Genomic DNA, 19761 nt, shown 5'->3' with positions numbered 1-19761 from the left:
CCAAGACTGTCACTCCAGAAGCATTCTCCACACTCGTATGGGAAATGTTTATGCTGCTACAACAACAGCTGTCACTTCAAATCGCATAAACCTTCAACTTTGAGTAATTTTATGCAATTACAATATAATAAATAATTAAAAAACAAACAAACAAGCAAACAAAGAAACGTGTATGCTAATTAGCTGGACACCAAATATTCAGAAAACATCAATTTTTAAGAAAAAATTACGCAACAAAAGTTGCTTCCCATTTGCACAGTATAGTACGAATATTTTCATGAATTGTTAGCGACAAAAGCCTCACATATAATAATAAAATTAAAAAAAAACCTTTTTCAAGAATCAAACCAACCGCGCAATAAAATTTTTAAATAAAATTAAATAGAAAAGAAGTGACAGATGTAAATAGGGCTCCACGAGCAGAAGCACCTACTCATGCACATAATTATTATATACATATACACATACATACATATGTATAAGTTTATTGTGTACGCGAAAGGAAGCATCAAAAACTACGATGCATTCAGCTACATACATTTGTATTATAAATTTCATGAAAAAAGTGCATTACAAAGTTGTTTCAAAAGCAGACACAGAAGCTCCCAAGCACATTTGAGGATGGTCAAGCTGCTCAAATACGAGAATCAATAAAAGCCCCTCACTACCGAGACTACCGAGCTTCGAAGTGATACTTTTATAGATCTTTTGATGCCAACCAATATGATTTGAAAAACCAGCTGCCTGCATACATATATTAAATTATTGAAGACTATTCACCAGCTGCTATAATAAGTGTTAAGGAGATGCAGCGGCAAGTAATGCCGAATGACATCTAATCGACCAATCAAATATTTAATTGTGTTTATAAAATCGCAGATTCATTATGCAGACGAGTTGTGTAAATAAGTGAGAAATTATGTTGAATGCGTGATTGCTTTGAGTAGCGCCCGCAAAACAAGTAAAATTAAAACAAGTGTAAGGCAGACTGATAAAAGGCGCTAACGCGCATTCCTCACGTAGCAGCTTATCTTTGAAGATATTGAAATCATTGCAAAAATATACAAGCACTTAAGGCATTAGCAGTAGGTACGTAAGAAACAAAGGAAATTGAAAAGGTAATAAAATTCAGTGAAATAAATAAAATTCAATGAAATAAATAAAATACAGAAATATACAAAAACTATTTAAAATTAAATAAAATCAAATTAAATTAAGCAAAATAAAACAAGTAAAAATGATTAAATATTACGTTGTGGCTGTTATAAGAGTTTAAGCTGCTACCTCTCCAGATCGACATTTCGACACCTACATTTTCAATATACGAGTATGTATGTATGTACCATATGTACTTCTATGATACGAACCCCCTCTTCATTTGCCATCTTAAACTCACTTTTACTTTGGTCCAAACCGTTCGTTTCTTGTGTTAGATGATCACTCATAGGCTAACAACACTAATAGGCAGGAACAACAACAGTAAGCTAATTTAGTTCAGTAATACGAGAGAAATTTCATAACTCTTTAGTTCTAACTGTTAGGTGTTTGGCCGAACTGCTCCTCCTATTTGTGGCGTGCGTCTTGGTGTTGTTCCACAAATGGATGGTCCTAAATGTGAGGGGTGAGATACAGCGAACTAAACAGGACTAGTTTACTGAGGAAAATCCGAGTCATTCCGGGAAGGAAATCCAGCTGCCATCGGAATCAGTCGTAAGACCCACGTAACTTTGCCACAACTAGGTTCAGGATGTTGTTGCAAGTTAAACTCCCATCTATCCAGAATCGACCCGGACATAATTAATATGACCGGCATGTGAAGGCATCTCCCACGATACTAATCATCTATTCATAAGCCCTCTTAGACCCACTCACCGAACGCTCCTTTCCCACTAGGCCCAACCCGTCGAAAAGGCATGTTTCTGGGCCTGCCGCTATACTAGATTAACAGTTTTTTGACTACTTTTAGTGGCTTCGATGGCCGAAGGAGGGAATGCTCCAAGCGGTGCGAGTTAAAGGAAAGTCATAGTAAGGAAGTCTTGTAAAATTCACACTCCGATTACATTATGAAGTACTTCAGTGTGACCTGAAACCCAGATTTGACTAAGCCCGTTTTGTACACTAACATAGTTAAACCACGACTTGCATAACAGTTTTCTAGTTGGGTGCTAAGTTTTACCAAATTGGCAAGGCTGATGATGCTGGCGGTATTGGGTGACAACGAAATTCTTGTTGGGTAAAAAACGGGCCGTTTGACAAAAGCTGCTGGAAAATGTAAACGAAACATCAGAACTTTTTGATTTTTATTTAGTAGATCTATATTTTTAGTATATCGGCCGCCGTAGCCGAATGGGTTGGAACTACTCCCTCGCAATGGTAAACCTCCGAGTGAATTTCTGCCATGAAAAAGTTCCTCTTAAAAAATATCTGCCGTTCAGAGTCGACTTGAAACTGTAGGTCTCTTCATTTGTGGAACATCAAGACGCATGCCACAAATAGGAGAAGAAGCTCGCCCAAACTCCCAAAAGGGGTGTGCGCGTCAGTTATATACTGTGAGCGTCAAAATAAAGTGTACAAAGCATTCTGTTATAATATGGATTTTATTTCAGTCTTTTATAACAAAACAATATATTTTAATTTCATGTTTTTTAAATTAGTATTTGATTCTCAATTTAATACTAGAAAATAACAAAAAATAAGTTACAACAACAAAAGTTTTAAAACAAAAATAAAAGTTAGTGCATATTTTACTCGTCAAAATAAAGTGTACAGAGATTATTTTACAAAAATGATATCGATTTAGTATTTTGTTGATTTCCCTTTTGCTTTGATAACGCAAGACAGTTTTCGGGGCATCAACTCAACTAGTTTCTTTGTCACGTCAGATGAAATTTCATCCCACTCTTCCTTTAGAACGAGTTCCAGCATATCCATAATGGTGATTGTCCTTTTCGGGATTTGGCAGTCTGAATGCTCCCACAAATGTTCAATAGGATTTAAGTCCGGTGACTGTGGAGGATGATCCAATGTCTTAGGAGTACGATATGCAGCCATTCTTTTACTATTTTTGCTGTTGCTGATCATTATCTTGTTGAAAGATCCAAGATCCCTGCAAGTCTAATTTCTGCACTCTGGTTATCAAATTATTTTGTAAAATATTTAGATAATCTGTTTTGTTCATGATACTATCAATAAAAACCAAATTGCCAACTCCGCTTGCCGCCATACATCCCCACACCATCACCGAATCACCACCGTGTTTAACAGTGATTATCAAATTTTGGTCGGCATACTCACTATTTTTGGTTCTCCAGACTTTAACCGGTTTTTTCTGCCCAAATACCTCGAACTTACTTTCATCGATAAACAGGACATTATTCCAGAAAGAATCATCCCGATTTTCGTATTTTTTGCATAATCAAGACGTTGTTGTTTTTTTGTGGGAGACGACCATGTAACCCAATTGCGTGCAACGCTCGACGTATTGTGCTGGCACTTGCGCTAGTATCTGATGCAGTTGAAACTTCTTGTGATACAGGGTGGGCCATATAGCGTTTGCTTTTTGAACCACCTATTTTTTTAAGAGTGGTAACACAAATGACAGATCAAATGTGTTCATAATTTACTTAAAGGTTTGACATTTACGAAATGGGACGCCGCTATACGCTTGAACAAAATTGGGAAATATTGAAAACCTATTTCCAAAGTGGTGAGTCTTATTCTTCTTCCGCGGTTACAGTAAATGGCGAGCGTTACCGTGACATGCCCAACGAGTTTTTGTTTCCAAAAATTGAAGAGGATGGCATGGACGACATTTGGTTTCAACAGGACGGTGCAACTTCTCACACTGCCAAAGTTACACTCGAACTTTTGGCTATCGTTTTTGAAAACCGAATAACAGCCGAAATTCCCATATCAATTGGCCTAAGCCCGTTGGACTATTTTTTGTGGGGAGCGGTTAGGGACAAATGCTATGCGAACCATCCAGAGACGATTGATGCTTTAAAACACGAAATCGAAGTTGCCATTCATGAAAGTGGAGCCCAAACAATCGAAAATGTACTTAAAAATTTTGTTGATCGAATGGCCTACTGTAAAGCCAGTCGGGGCAGTCATTTGAACGATATTATTTTTCATTCATAAATGACAATGTTCAATCTTCAAAATAAAAATGAAAAAATATTGATTAGTTTTTTTATAGCCAATTCAAAAAGCAAATTTTACATGGCCCACCCAATATTTTGACCGCACTTTTAAAGGGATTTTTTTTCACATCACGCACTATAGACCTTACTTCAGTCTCATTTAAAACTTTGTCAAGTATTTTTTCCCCAGTATTATGGCTACTTACATTGCAAAGCTTTAGTACCAGTTCTCTAACATCAGTCGAAATTTGTTTACCCATTATTGAAAAAAATAAATAATAGAATTTAATTTACTGTAGACAAAACTTTTCACTCCGCCAATCGCAACCAATTAAAATACAATAAGAAAAAAGTTTCAATGCAACGAAAGAGGAAGTAAACAACCAAATATAACGGCATTTTTACGGTACAACATCGCTAAAATGCTACTGATGTACGGTGCCCACTTTATTTTGACGCGTAAAATATGCACTTAATTTTGTTTTTGTTTTAAAACTTTTGTTGTTGTAATTTTTTTTTTCTTATTATTATTATTTTCTAGTATTAAGTAGAGAATCAAATACAAATTTAAAAAACATGAAATTAAAATATATTGTTTTATTATAAAAGACTGAAATAAAATCCATATTATAACAAAATGCTTTGTACACTTTATTTTGACGCTCACAGTATGTACATATATTTCTTTCGTCAGAAATCCTACATTTTTTCAAAGGGGTATTTGAAACAAAAAAAAATATGGCAAAACTGCGCAGATATAAAAACTGTTAAAAAATAGCGCGAAATAAAATATGTGAAATAATAAATTTTAAATTTTAGTGCATTCACAACCAAAACAAATATAATTAGCTATTTTGCAGGAATTCCACATTCTCTTAAAACATTACTGTATAAAGTATACAAAAATATTTGAATATTCGCATAGAAGAAGTGCATGCGTAGATATTTGTTCTGGATACTGTAGCAGGTTAAACTCCTACATATCCAGAATCGACCCTGACATACCAAACACATGTCCGGCATGTGAAGGTACCCCGCACGACACTAACCACCTCTTCACATGCCCTCTTAAACCGACTCATCTAACCCCCCTCTCCCTCTGGACCCAACCTGTCGAAACAGCATGTTTCCTGGGCCTACCCCTAGATGAGCTAGACGAAGACGACCGATGATATGCCTACACTGACAGGGCTACCTATGCTGTTAACAACAACATATTTGTTTACTTTTGCACAAATTGTATGTTTATACAATAGAACTTCGAAGAACAAAAAAACATTTTTTATCGCGATCGATATCATTTATATTACTGGAATTACTAAAAAATAGCTCAAAGTAAAAATGTTTGCTTGCAAAATTCAACAAATGCTAATACTAAAATTAGTTGCCGACACAACGCTCCCACTAGTCAATAGAAAAGAAGGTGAATGTGCACTCATAGCGCGCTTATGCCTAGCCAGCCAGATAATACAACTTCATCGAAAATAAAAAAAATAATTTACAGAAATAGTCGTATTCTAACAACAGCAGGGTGCGCACGAGTCGGAATGTAGTACTGTTGTATATTGATGTGCGTGTGTTTTAAAGACTTATTCATTTTTTAGTTTCTTATACGTTTTGGCACTGTTTAAAAACATAAACAAATACTTTTGAAACCTATTAGTGATTAAATTATTTTTTTGGCAATTGCATAATGGTAAACACAAAAGGCGGGAAATCAAATTACATGCAAATACGGAGCATACAAATTATTTTTAGACCTGAACATAGAACTAAACAAGGAAATCGCGGAAAAAGATATGAACGGTAAACAATTATATTCTATGAAAGGTGTGAGTAGAATAAGATGCACTTAGTTTTCGGACTTATTACCCAACCCTTTTATAGGAAAATGAAAGTACGCAAAGCGAGTTTTTGCACTAATTTTTAGACTTCCGTTCCACTAAATATCCTACAAATGGAGCGCTTACATTTTAATGCCCCCCGAACATGAAATGTTTATAACCTTCTTGATGTTAGAAATGCACTACTAAGATTGTCAAAGACGGCGAGTGCTATTTAAAAACAAAAACTTTACTCTATGTCCAAACGCGACCGAACCGAATGACAGTCTCGGACAAACCCACTCGACTACACAGGCCGTTGTAAAATAATTAATTTAATTAAATTTTTTAGTGAAACTAGTGATATATTTTTTTATCAAAAAGGCCACTTATATCGTAGAAATTTCGTGTGAACATTTCAATATTCAATGCGAATATCTTATAAGTAAACAATGGTTTTGGTTGAGTACTTTCAACGCTTTAATAATTTAATGTTTTCAATAATGCTATGGAAAGCTAAATAAAATTATTTCTGTCGAGATCACCCTTCGACGTGCACTTATAGACTAATTATTATTAAAATACAAAGCTGGTATGACAGAGATTCTAAAACTTTATACTCACTTAGCATTTCCAAAAGCATTTTCATCCACACCCCCACCACTGCCAATTTGGCAACTGAAGCTTTTTTCATACTGGTGATGCGCATTGTGATTGCTAAGGTTTGATGTTGGCGAATATGCTGCTTGCGTGGGAGTCATGTGCTGGAGCTGAAGCTGTTTTTGCCTCAATTGTTGTTGCTGTTGGTGATATTGAGGCGAGAGTAGACGCTGATCCACATGATGATATTGAGGTTGCATACATGAGGTAGTGGCTGCACTCATATTGTGAATTACACTTGTGCTTGTCACTGTACCACCAGTATCGGAGATTTGTTTATAAATAGCTTCATAGCCGTCATTTGCGCTGATATTTGATGAATCATTGACGCTTCCACTTTCATTTCTGTTGCCACCCATCACAGCCATTGGTGGCACTGCAGTTAATATGCTAGGATCTACTTCAGCACTTTCGCTGCCGTCTATTAGCCCAAAACCTATAATGCCTACACCGTTCATGGTCGTGGACCAGCGATAGTTTCCAGCGTCGATATCGCCGCTCATGTTGGGCAACGTTGGCGTGTTGAGCGTAGTAGCTGCAACCGCCTGTTGCAGATGTTGAATACGATTATTGTTCTTTTGTTTAGCCAACATACGGCAAGACTGTTTATGTGTTGGCCAGTCCATGTGTTGATGAGCGATTGAACAATAAAATATCGTCTTACACTTGGCGCAACGCAACAGTTGCTGCGTTGTACCGCAAATGGCACACTGTGGAAATTTTTCCATTTTCTTACCTAATAATTATGTCCTCAACGCTTTCACTTTATTACTATGAGTTAAACTGTTTTTCTTTTAGTTAATCTGTCTTTAGTTTCAAAATATTTTCTTTCTTTACATTAATGACCTCCAACGGGTAAATGCTTTCGATTTAACCTTGAAAGGAACCTTTCTTTCAGTTTTGGATATGCCTTTTAGCTTACGCTTTGTATTTTGTCGTTGACGTTGTGCACTGCTTCTACATTATCTTGCGCTACTATCACAGCTCCTTTTGGTGTTGGCTCGTATTGATATGCAATTATAATGAACTATTTATTATAATTGTATTTGTTGTTACAACGATGTTTGGTTTCGCAAAGTAACTGCAGCTGTTTGGATATCTGTTTTTCGGTGGACGAGACGGCTTTGCATGCGGACGGAGAGGGGTAGACTACACATTCCCTCTTAGGCACAAGCAAGTACGAGTCGTTCAACGAACACTTTTCTCTATGTATCACCCACAGCCTCGTGCGCTTTGTAAGTTCTTCCGTTGTTGTGGTGATTAGTGAAGCACTCTTTCCCCCTCATACATTTATAATTTTGGTGGTAAAATCACGTAGGCACAACCGATAATCATACACTGATATTTAGCTTGTTAACTACTTCTCTTTTTTGACTTCGTCTCTATTGTAATTGCTGTTGCTAAATGTAGTAGTACTGCTTTGATTAGCATCCCTACGGTACTATTACAGGCACTATTTGTAATACATAAATTTTTTATTCATATTTGCGTTTCCATTAGTGCATACTACCAGTTTTATACGCTGTTACTATTTGTGGACCAATTCTTTTGTTTTCTCAATGATTGTTTTCTTCTACTCTCTGCGCTGCTCCTTTGTAGTTGCTGGCGTTCTATTTTAAGCGTCCTCATTAAGTTTTACGCAGTTTGTGGGATTTTTGAAAACTTTAATTATCTCGCGATCTTACTACACTCTAACAAATAAAATATCACAAGTGCTAAGAAATCTTTCTACGAAAACACAATTATATTACGAAATTAATCTACTAAAAGTTTACAATTCACTTTCACAAAACTTTTGTGTAAATCTGACATGCGCTATAGGAAGCAGAGAAGATAGAAAACGTCAAAATAATTTGAAGTTTATTCATCACTGTTGACAACGAAGAAGCCATAAAGAAAAATACTGGGAGTATAAAGGTATGGCAATTTTTGACAAATTCGATTACGAACACTTCGGTGCTGCCATTTCAATAAAAATCAACTACAATCTTATCTACCTCAACCTCATAACTCAATTCGAATACGAAAATTATTTCAATTCATAGGAGAATAAACGAAATTAACACCAAAACTTAGACAACAAAATATTTGTAAACCACCACAAGAAATATTTCCCAATTAGCATACATATTTATAAGACTCCACTGCTGCTAAATTTGAATTTCCTATTCCTTCGTGGTAAAAAAGATTAATATGGTAAAATAAATGCACAAAACCAGCATTCTTCTCATTGCGACTTCTATGTATTTTACGTTGTCTGCGTTGTCTGGCAACGTTGACAACGAAGAAGCCGAAAAGAGGAATACTGGGTAAACAAAGATGAAGCAATTCTTAAAAAAATCGAATATAAACTCTTCGGTGCTGCCATTTAAATAAAAACCTACCACAACCTAACCAACCAATGAGTAGTTTTAAAATATTTTCATATTTCAATTTCTGTGGTTTTCAAAGCAACAAATATTTTTCTTCTCCAATATAGTTTTCTTCATTAAAAGTGCGCTGAAGTTATGCTAATATTTCTATTCTGAGTCCGAACTTGGGTATATGTAAACACATATAAACCTCTATCTCTATTTGTGATGAATACAAACTATCAATCACAGAGTCATGGGTTCAACCCATATTTTTCGAATTAAACAATGTATTTCTTACATGACAAAAAAGCAATCCATTTTTCGAAGCTGCTTACAACTGTCTCTGCCCAACTTAGTATAAAACTTAATCCATAGGTACATAACATATTTGAAAGGGAAGAAAAGATGCTTTTAACCACCTTTCAGCTATGTATAGTATCATATTATTTATTTATTTATTTAACAAACGCCAATCGGCAATATACATACAAATAAAAAGAGGGTACAGAAACAGAACATATAGAGGGCTGATATGTAATACAATGATAAAGAAAATGGGCCGGACGGTTCTTGAGAAAAAATCTATAGGATGATATTTTTGGCATTTCGCAGAAAAGTATCGTAGGTTCCACCATAGAAGTCGAGAACACCATGAAGTGAGTTGACACTGATGGCTATTCTATTGCACGGGCCGTGATAGACGTAGCTTTTGTAAGTAGCGACTGTTTTCAGTAGACGGCTATTCCTAAGTGTGAGACCAGCCGGGGCAGGTTCGAAGGAGCTGCGTACTTCCGGGGCATCAATAATACCATTTACCACTTTATAGAAGAATGCCAGATCAGTTATGCGACGGCGAGCCCGCAGACTGTTGATGTTGTACCGAATGTAGATATCTTCTGTAGCTGAAGCGGTTGATGATGAATGTCGGAAGGCTAAGGTCTTGCAGAGCTTATATCACAGTGTTTAAAAATATATTAAATGGAAAACATTTTTTAAAATACTCTCGGATTTTTATGTAAAATGCTGTAACCCAATAAGTTATTGATACGACTTGACTTTATAACCCAAACAATTTTTCGTAGATCAATGCCTAATAGTGAGAAAACAATATATCGGTAGCAGGAACAGTGATAGTGTTAATATCTGTGGCATTGACTATGTTTCTACCGAATAATTGCCACTTAAATAAATTACTTCATTTAAATATCCATCATGAGTAGAGGACGGAGACGTTGACGTAGATGTATTTACGTTCTCCACGAGTACGTCTACAGGTAAAATCCCCTACACAGTCAATTCTTGAATATCTAATGATCGCGTGCGTCGAGATAGCGAAGTCGATGGTTGTTCAGCAACACTTTGCGCTACAGCAGCAATATTCTCAACAAAACGTCCAGTTTTTGGTCTGTCCTTTCGATTCTCAATAGAGCCAGTTTCTTGAAATTTGTTCAGCAACCTTCGACTGATCGATGCATTCGGATGATTATATTATTCTTAAAGGTCGACCAATTTCATATTTCAATAACTTTAACACGTTCTTATATCTGTCGAATTGTACATCTGACTACTTGACAAAGGTCAAATACGACATAAAATAGGTACCACCTAGGAGTTATTCACTATTATCATCTAGACGAAAGACCCTTCATAATGCAGCAATGCACAGTAACAGTAAAGTTGTGGAGTTATAAAAATGAATTTGACAAAGAGAAGTTCTCCTTTTTTCTAAAAAGAAATTCAGATAATCATTATTAAATTCATATTAAGCAAAATAATTTTTTCCAGCATGTGGCACAATCTTTAATTGTTTTTAACTCTTTATAGTTTTTACTTAATAAAGAATTGTGTGGCATTACTGGTGTTATCAGTACTACTTCCACTGGAAATATGGTTGGTTTCCTACAGCTGGCCCGTTATCTCTAAATTTATTTGCGGACAGAAGACATAACTATTTTTTTAAATAGACGAATATTGACTATTATGCCTGAATTCAGAGTAAAATTAATACTTTGCGATATTGAGGGGACAACGACTTCTATCAGTTTTGTAAAGGTGGTGGCTTTTCAACTTTATTTATTTGCTTCTTGTAGAAATAATCTTAACTCAATTTACTTACGGCAGGATGTGCTCTTTCCCTATGCGAAAATACACACCAAAGCGTTTTTAGAGGAGACTTGGGGTGATGCGGACACACAACGTATCGTTCAAGATTTGCGCAATTCACCACAATGTAGGGAGTATTTTGGAGATGCTACTGAACTACCCACAGCTTCTGCTGGAAATATTTCTAGTTTTGTGAATTTCCTTATTGATAAGGATCTTAAATTGGGTCCATTGAAAACCCTTCAGGGATTGGTGTGGACGAAAGGTTATGCCAGCAGCAAAATTAAGGGGCAGTAAGTGAACTTTAATGTTGAGCTTTTGTGAATTAATAAACTTAGAGCTTCATGCATTTAAGCATTTACGCAGATGTTGCAGCAGCATTTAAGCAATGGCATGAGGCTGGTATACGCATTGCCATCTATTCCAGTGGAAGTGTTAAGGCGCAGCAATTACTATTTGGTCAAACAGAACTGGGAAATATGCTGACCTATATTAGCGGCCATTATGATACTGCTGTTGGTAACAAACAAGAAAAAGAATCGTATGCCAACATAGCGAAAGACTTAGCCTTATCATGTCCAGACATACTGTTCCTAACCGATGTGGTAAAAGGTAGCAATGTGAATTAATGATTTTTATATGCATTGTTAATATTTGTTCGTTTTTCAGAGGCTGAAGCCGCTCGTGATGCAGGTATGCACGTCACGATACTCAATCGTCCAGGCAATGCACCATTGACTGACGACGATAAAATAGCATTTACAATTGTGGATAGTTTTGATGACTTAAAGATACATTTGAAAAAATAACTGAGGCTATATGATTAATTAAGATAACATCACATCATGTTGTGTTTTGTATTTATCAAATAGCCAATTATTTAATTTAAAAGTAAAATACACTACAACTTTTTTAACTACAAGAATGCTCTATCTAAACTAGATAGCTCATCACCACTATCGTTCTGCGTGTGCACCACCTGTGTCCGCTCTGAATTTCCCTTTTCAGCGGACAGCGACGTTTTCTTTGCGACTGGCGTTTGTGTTGCACTTCGCGAGTGTGTCTTTGTACTAACACCATATATTTTATGTAACAAATTTAATTTGCTACTCTTTTGACTGCATTCGCTACCGGTGCCTTCACGGGTGCAAAGTTTTCTACGACTATCGGCGCTTTTACAACGCGCCTTGCGTTGATTCGACTGACAACAGTGACTCAAGCCTTCGCGTTGGCAGGTATGTGTGAGCTTGCCTATATGAGGACCCCAAAATGTGGTGCCTTCCAAAAGTAGTGGTGCCGATTTGACGCGCTGACGCATTAATTCCATGTTTAGTTCATATTCGCGTTGTTGCATTGCCTGTTCTGCTTTGCGAGTGGCTAAACGCATAGACAGTATCTCTTTGTGGGATTCACTACAATGCAAAATAAAATGATGCCTAAATTTCTCACTTTCATAAGTTAAAAATTCCCTTACTTGAGAGACAGCGATTTCCACGCTGGTGTTTTGCGCACTTCCCAATCAAACTGCTTTGTGCTATCGTAATATGTGCAGCTGTTTTGCAACTCTTTGAGTTTCTTTTTCGATACCTCAGCTCTTAATGTTGCAGCGAGGTTGGGCCGCGCCACTGGATGTAAGGGCGATGGAGTTGCATGCTATAAATATATTTATATACATTTTTTTTTTTTTCAAATAATCCGAATTTTTTCCGTAACATTATAAGCTTGAGTGAAGAAATGAAGCTCATAATAAAGGTATTAAAGGTAAATCTATAATAAAATATCACACACTTAACACCTATGTATATGAAGATTTCTCGATTTTTTACCTTTTCAATATCCTTTTTTGTGTCCAAGTTGAATATTGAGAAAGGCACTTTAAAATCTCTTTGTTGCTTTTTGTCTTTGATCCTCTTCTTTCGTCTACCACTTGAACGGCTTGAAGACTTCACAGAAGTTGTTTCACTACTCGGTGGTTCCAAAACTATTTTCGGTGGGCTCTTCACTGGCGAGGTACTAAATAGGGAATAGTTATCACGAAATATGTGTGCTCTGAACTTTTAGACTTTGCTTACAGTCCTGATTTTTGGGTGAAATAACTGCTGAATTTCGAAGGTGTGCGATTTATAAGAATTTGAGTTTCTGTGGATTTATCTAAACGTTTCTTGCTTTCAATATTCTCGCTTTCATTGCAATCGACTATGCTATTGATGTCGTTGAAGGAAAAAGATTTTCTCAAAAATTTTCGCAAGCTAACGGTACTCGTTTTGGAACTGGGGCGTATGTTATCGCCAGTTTGCCTACAAAATTCGCGAAACTTTGATACACTAGGTGTGGTTGGGACCCTGTAAAAGTAAAACATGGTGGCGTAATTATGGTCTGGAACAAATCTCTTTTCATACTTATCTGCACACTTTTTCACATCATTGCCTGCACTTGGAAATATGTTCGGGTTGATTTTGGTTGTTCTCCCCTTCGATTCCGATAAAGAGGCGAACGCATGACTTTGCTTGAGTTCCTCTTCAATGTCTTTTATTGTGTTTTGGAATGCTTTAACTTCATCCTCAAACTCTTCTTTGTAACTGAAAAAAAAAAACAGTTGATTGAAGCAAGTGCAGAAGAATCACTGGAATGCATTTTTAAGAACAGTAAAACCAGATTTCCCGCACTTTTTAATCTTATTTCGCCTCGTAAAGTCCATTTTCTGAGCAATGCTGAATGGAGTTCCGGACACAGAGCGCGAGTTTTCATAAACTTCTTGGTTGTTATATTTTTCAGCTTTCTTTTTATCGCTACCTTTACCAGTTGAAGGTTTACTCTTTGTAAGCTTCGTAGATTTGCCCCGCTTTACAATGACGCAATGGGAAGACATGGATGATGTGGTGCCGCTCGCCTCAACCACACATCTCGGAGCAGATTTGGTGCGCAGTTCACAACAAGTGGACCGTAAAGTGTCCAGCGTGGAATAAAATTCTTCATTTGGCAGATGGTTAATATCGCAATAGTCTAAAAAACAGATCGGTATGTATGTACATATGTAAATATATGTTTCCAAATATACGAGTATTTTCACTTGTCATTTAAAGTTTCATATGCATTTCCACACCTGGTATGCTGTCGTAAAGTTTCGCTAAGGAACGTATTCCACTGTTCGCCAACGTTGAGTCAACATTTTCAAATTCACTTGCATTCAGCGACTTGTTTGTGACGCTTAACGGCGTTGCTGTCATTCGACCCAAATATAGTTTCGGCCGATTATAAATTGGCGCTGGACAATTATTACATGGATCTATGGGTACCTTGAGGCACGAATGTAAAAAGGATCTACTAGTCTGCGAAGTCATGCTGCTATCAACTTTTTTCTTGTGTGTCTTTTATTGCTTTTCTTTATTAAACTCCTCTTGTTTACTAACAAAACCTGCAAACGTTCGCTTTTTTACTGCAATCTGTGCTGAGCATTTTCTTTTTTGTTGATTTATCAATACTTCCAATTTACCTGTTTCCAGTTGTTTTGGTCGCCAACGTAACCAAGGTAGGTCATCATTGTGTGAGTATCCGCCTTGATTGCTGTCCATTCATGCCTTTGTTGTTAACAACAGCCGTAATTGTGATAACCGCCAAATTGGTGATGGAATGTCGTAAGCCCGTAAGCGGTGTTTAACCATCAACGCGTAGTGAAGTTCAATATAATTGCTGATGCTGTTATGTAATATTTTATTAGCGCTTTAGTGGTTTTGCCTCCTTTTACCTCAGCAAAAGTTGCTATAACAACCACTTTATATGTATTTCCACTCCTAATTCCTCGATCTAGTGAGCTAATACAAGTAAAGAACTCTGAACTCCGTCCCACGGCAGACGTGTCTTTGTTATCGGGACGCCCCGGATGCTAGTCCATTGTCAACACTCTCAACAACGCTTCCTAAAAGTTTATGGAAAAATATTACACTTTGTTACAATCATATATGATAGTAGTAATATATATACATATACATACTAGCAAACCCGGCCCCCTTCGCTGGGCACACTAAAATAGAATAGATATGGTTTAGAACAGAAAATATATGGTTTTCATATTATTTATTTCTTTATTCTTTATTCAAGCGCTTTGGCATAAACAATATTTTTTGTTTTTCTATTTGTTTTTGAGTAAATATAAAATATAAATTGAAAATCAGGAAAAAAGAAGATTGTTTTTAAATTTCAAATCAACGCATATGAATAACTAAGAAACAATCGTCTTTTTTCCTGATCATCCATGAATTTTTCGTTTCAATTTATATGTTTTATTAAGCATTGGAGCTTTTTTAACCATTATCCATTTATATTTTTCAAAAAAAAAAAAACGAAAAAATTGTTTTTTCCACGAACACATAATTTCATTCGAATTTCACATTAAATTCTCAAATTCCGTAAGAAATTATTCACTGTTCCAAAATCCACTCCAAAAAAATTCACAAACAATTTTTACATGTTGCACTTACGTTTTTTCCTTATGGCATCCAAATCAGAAAGAAATATTGACACATTGTAACTCACACTGTCAATTTGACAGTTCAGTTCCGCCCCAAGTCGTTAAAAAAGTAAGCGACATTATGGCTGGCTCAAAAGAACGCTGTACCCGTTGCCACTGCTCCGAATTACAACCAAACTTTACGAAACCCATTTTCAATACTTACTTAACAATGTGCATAAGTTTGGTTTAATTCGGTGCAAAGACACGGCGGGTCCACGTTTTGGCATATATTTCGAGACCCTAGTCATCAATAGGTATGAAAATTACCCCGTATTAAAGCACTTATCCACAGCTTTCATTTGATATCCATATTGTACAAACACATTCTAGGGTCCACGTTTTGGTCTCTATCTCGAGACCCTAGTCACGGAGCGGATGGAAATACTCTGAACTAAAGTATTCACCAACAGCTACCATTTGATACCCATATTGTACATACACATCCGAAGGTTACCCGGGTCCACGTTTTGACCTATATCTCGAGACCCTATCTACCAATAGGTATCCAAACTATACGGAAACCATCTTCAATACCTCCTTAACAATGTGTGTAAGTTTGGTTTAATTCGCCCCAAGCGTTAAAAAAGTAAGCGACATTATGGCTGGATCAAAAGAACGCTGTACCCGTTGCCAGTGCTCCGAATTACAACCAAACTTTACGAAACCCATTTTCAATACTTATTTAACAATGTGCGTAAGTTTGGTTTAATTCGGTTCAAAGACACGGCGGGTCCACGTTTTGGCATATATTTCGAGACCCTAGTCATTAATAGGTATGAAAATTACCCCGTATTAAAGCACTTATCCACAGCTTTCATTTGATATCCATATTGTACAAACACATTCTAGGGTCCACGTTTTGGTCTCTATCTCGAGACCCTAGTCACGGAGCGGATGGAAATACTCTGAACTAAAGCATTCACCAACAGCTTCCATTTGATACCCATATTGTACATACACATCCGAAGGTTACCCGGGTCCACGTTTTGACCTATATCTCGAGACCCCAGTCACGGAGCGGCATGAAAAATACTCTGTACTAAAGCATTCACCAACAGCTTCAATTTGATATCCATATTGTACAAACACATTCTAGGGTCCACGTTTTGGTCTCTACCTCGAGACCCTAGTCACGGAGCGGCATGAAAAATACTCTGAACTAAAGCATTCACCAACAGCTTCCATTTGATACCCATATTGTACATACACGTTCGAAGGTTACCCGGGTCCACGTTTTGACCTATATCTTTATTCGAATTTTTCTCACCTTTTAAACCTTCCCTAGACCTCCACGAATAATTCAAGACCAAGATAAGATAAATCCGTTCAGCCGTTCTCGAGTTTTAGCGAGACTAACGAACAGCAATTCATTTTTATATATATAGATGTATATTTAAGTACATATGTATATATAATTGACGCTTGCTGAGAATGGCAGTTAGTTTTTATGAGGACCTTTTTCGTGACAAGAACACACCAGGTCTTTGTCAATGTCTGTCGAAGGGCGGCCGCTATTAGAAAATACCTTTTCTATCATTTGATATTTCACGCCCGAACACTTCCAAATGGTAGTCACGCACCAACGCATTTGGCTACGGCTAATAATAAGAATATAATAATAATATTGATAATAATAAACCACATGTTGCACTCCTCCCACTTAAATTACTCGAGGACTGCGCACGTAGAATGTTTGTTTTAGCACTGGGCCAAGAAAGATATCGCTATCAAGTCTATATTAAAAACGGTTCGTCTACTGAAAAAACTCATCAGATAAAAGAAGATACATACATAGGTACAATCCACAATCAAGAGAATACTATTCCATCATTCTTCTATGCCATCGATATATTAAAAGTGCTGTAGGGAAGCTAAAATCTTGGCGAAATGGTTTATTAAGATCGTAACTTGTTTTACATGCTTTAACACATTGACTGCCACGTCGGCCATATATGTGTGACACTGTACTATGCGGTTTACGCCACGTCGGACACATACGTCCGACACGACTATTATTCTCTCTCGCCATGTCACACAGCAACGATTGACGATAAATATGATTTTATTGCAATAATAAAATATAGGGCTTCCCATGAAATTTCTGTTATAGTGGCTACGGCGCAGCTCAAAAAACAATTGGAAAAAATTGGTTTTGAAAAAAAAAATAAATTCATTTTATTGCAGTAACAAAAAATTTTTTACATATAATTTTTACAAACTATAGTTATACAAATGAACCCATTAAACTTGTTTGTGGTGATTCCCAAAACATTCTAAACAGATGAATGGCTCTTGGGGACAATCCGGGCAATACGTGTACACTCTTCTACGCCTTCTTTCTGGCGATCTCCCTTCCTTCCATTTGTTTTATTCTGGAATAACATAAAGTACATGTTCGACGTAATTTTGTATTACTTGCACTTAGTTTTATTTTTAAAATATGAATATTGCCTGATTTTGGCTTCATATGTTTTTCTGGCTTCTGCAAATTTAGAAGTGATGAAGTAATTTGTTCTCTAAACGATCGTGTTTGTGCATTATTTTTTTTCGTAGCTTTCTTGTACACTACTAAAGCATTTACTACTGATAGTCCAAGCAGATATTCTATACCCAGTTTGCGGTACCACTTCACGCCCTTCCTTGAAGTAGTAGAAGAACAGTTCTGGTCTGATAAATCAATCCCTGTTTTTCCTTTGTTGTAAGCAAGTATGGTTATTGGCTTTTTCTTATTCTTCTTCGCCAAGCGACGTTTTGAGCCAGAAGTGTTACTGGTTGATGGTTGGTCAAGGTCAGAAGCTAATGCTTGTTCGCCATTATCTTGAGCTTCTTCAACCATTTTTGTACTGTGTTTTGTTGACAGAATCCGTACATCACGAGCATCGCGCTATTTCTGTACCACAATTCCATTTTGCTCTTCTCTATGAATTACCTGACCTTTTTCCAATTTGGCATTTGGGCATATATTTTTTGTTTGCTCTTAGTGTACCAACAACGTGCGTATTTTGTCGTAAAAAGGAAAGTGCCTACCCATAGCTTGTATAGAAATTGTCAACGAACAGTGTTCTACCTTGATTTAGTAAGTCCTGCGAAAGTTCTTCGCAAACTGATCGTCCCAGGCCAAGATTTCTTGCGTAAGCCTCTGACTTTCCTGAGTAAATCCTACTTGCCCATGTATATCCTTCTGTAGAACATAGCTTGAATAATTTTATGCCATAATTATGGGCTTTGTTTGGAATATACTGTCGAAATACTAAGCGACCCCTCCAAGGCACAAGAGTCTCATCAATTACAAAATCCTCAGCTGGGTATAAAGTTTCTTGGTATTTTTTTTGCAACATATCTATAAGTGGTTGAACTTTTCCAGTCCTATCCCCTTTTGGAATGGTTTCATTGTTGGCGAAGTGTATATTTGTTAGTATTAACTCAAAACGGTTCCGCGGCATTACCTTGGGCGCTACATTGTTCTTATAAATTTCACTTGTAGACCAGTATGATGGAATACTACCACATCGAACAAGACCCATCCATAATACAAGTCCCAAGAACTTTTTCATTTCATCGGTATTAGTTGGAGTCCATTTTTTCATTCGACTTTCGCATTTCAATTCTTTTATATAATTCTTTTCTAATACCTACGATGAGGTTGATTATTTCATCGTCAATAAACAAACGAAAAACATCAAATGGGGTGACACGTTGTAGGACATCTACTTGTAGGCCTGATTTTCCCGAAAAAGTAAATGTTTTATGACGACCTTCGTATTCAGACCAGACAGCATTTATAATTTGGGGTTCACCTGCGACCCGATTTTCTTGTTCTTCATCGCTTTCTTCCCTATTCTCTTCTAGTGCTAGGCTTTCAAGAACTTCTTCTATATTATTTACGACTTCCTCATCTTCTTCACTTTCCGAAGAGTATGCAGTAGGATTATACATAGGATCCTTTACAGAGTCATCAGAGCTATAATCTTCATCTTCTTCACTTTCTGGAATTCCGAGTATTTTTTCTAACTCAGTATCTGATAAAAATTTTCTTTTCGACATTCCGTAACACAAATATTATATAAGGTTGTCAAAAAAGTCTTGCGGTATTTTTATTGAATTTTCAATTGTTCATAAAATTGGTTATAATAATGCGATTTAAGTCAAATATGCCCCGTTTTGTTCGA

At 36.6% G+C, this 19761-nt stretch overlaps 3 protein-coding genes across 5 annotated transcripts in view; 1 reads left to right on the top strand and 2 right to left on the bottom strand.

Annotated features, from left to right (window-relative positions):
* The window catches only part of LOC129253427 (hypoxia-inducible factor prolyl hydroxylase), a 53005-nt gene extending 44551 nt beyond the window's left edge, over nt 1-8454 (bottom strand). Inside the window, exon 1 of one of the 2 annotated variants that reach the window (XM_054891794.1) lies at nt 6590-8454. In XM_054891794.1, coding sequence (XP_054747769.1) covers nt 6590-7353 — 764 coding nt within the window. In that variant the 5' untranslated portion in view covers nt 7354-8454. The remainder of the gene's footprint in view (nt 1-6589) is intronic. The other variant, XM_054891793.1, reaches the window with a different exon arrangement.
* LOC129253428 (enolase-phosphatase E1) lies at nt 5729-12007 on the top strand. Of its 2 annotated transcripts, none has more exons than XM_054891795.1 (4): nt 5729-5948; nt 11070-11375; nt 11438-11694; nt 11752-12007. In XM_054891795.1, the coding sequence occupies exons 1-4, from the start codon at nt 5836-5838 to the stop codon at nt 11889-11891; spliced, it is 816 nt and encodes a 271-aa protein (XP_054747770.1). In that variant the 5' UTR covers nt 5729-5835; the 3' UTR covers nt 11892-12007. The 2 variants fall into 2 exon arrangements, with proteins under 2 accessions (XP_054747770.1, XP_054747771.1); XM_054891796.1 differs by lacking the exon at nt 5729-5948 and adding an exon at nt 10845-11031 and having other exon boundaries at nt 11101-11375.
* On the bottom strand, nt 11901-14441 carry LOC129253426 (uncharacterized). Its single transcript, XM_054891792.1, has 6 exons — nt 14186-14441; nt 13749-14085; nt 13155-13661; nt 12909-13095; nt 12557-12735; nt 11901-12494 (listed from the first exon to the last, which is right to left on the bottom strand). Exons 1-6 carry the CDS (start codon nt 14421-14423, stop codon nt 11999-12001), a joined length of 1944 nt encoding a protein of 647 aa, XP_054747767.1. The 5' UTR covers nt 14424-14441; the 3' UTR covers nt 11901-11998.
* Between the last annotated feature and the right edge of the window lie 5320 nt (nt 14442-19761).

The sequence above is a fragment of the Anastrepha obliqua genome, chromosome 1, assembly GCF_027943255.1.
Source record: "Anastrepha obliqua isolate idAnaObli1 chromosome 1, idAnaObli1_1.0, whole genome shotgun sequence".
Classification (NCBI taxonomy): domain Eukaryota; kingdom Metazoa; phylum Arthropoda; class Insecta; order Diptera; family Tephritidae; genus Anastrepha; species Anastrepha obliqua.
Note: the sequence above shows the minus strand (reverse complement) of the source record. Positions and strands in the feature narration are given on the sequence as shown.

Excerpts from the sequence above, each read along its gene's own strand:
- LOC129253428 (XM_054891795.1), top strand. The coding sequence starts at position 5,836 with ATGGTAAACACAAAAGGCGGGAAATCAAATTACATGCAAATACGGAGC. Across the intron at positions 11,376-11,437 it reads AGCAGCAAAATTAAGGGGCA|CATTTACGCAGATGTTGCAG; the intron begins GTAAGTGAACTT and ends CATGCATTTAAG. Across the intron at positions 11,695-11,751 it reads CCTAACCGATGTGGTAAAAG|AGGCTGAAGCCGCTCGTGAT; the intron begins GTAGCAATGTGA and ends TTCGTTTTTCAG.
- LOC129253426 (XM_054891792.1), bottom strand. The coding sequence starts at position 14,423 with ATGACTTCGCAGACTAGTAGATCCTTTTTACATTCGTGCCTCAAGGTA. Across the intron at positions 13,096-13,154 it reads TTCACCCAAAAATCAGGACT|TACCTCGCCAGTGAAGAGCC; the intron begins GTAAGCAAAGTC and ends TTCCCTATTTAG. Across the intron at positions 12,736-12,908 it reads CAAAAAAGGATATTGAAAAG|CATGCAACTCCATCGCCCTT; the intron begins GTAAAAAATCGA and ends ATATATTTATAG.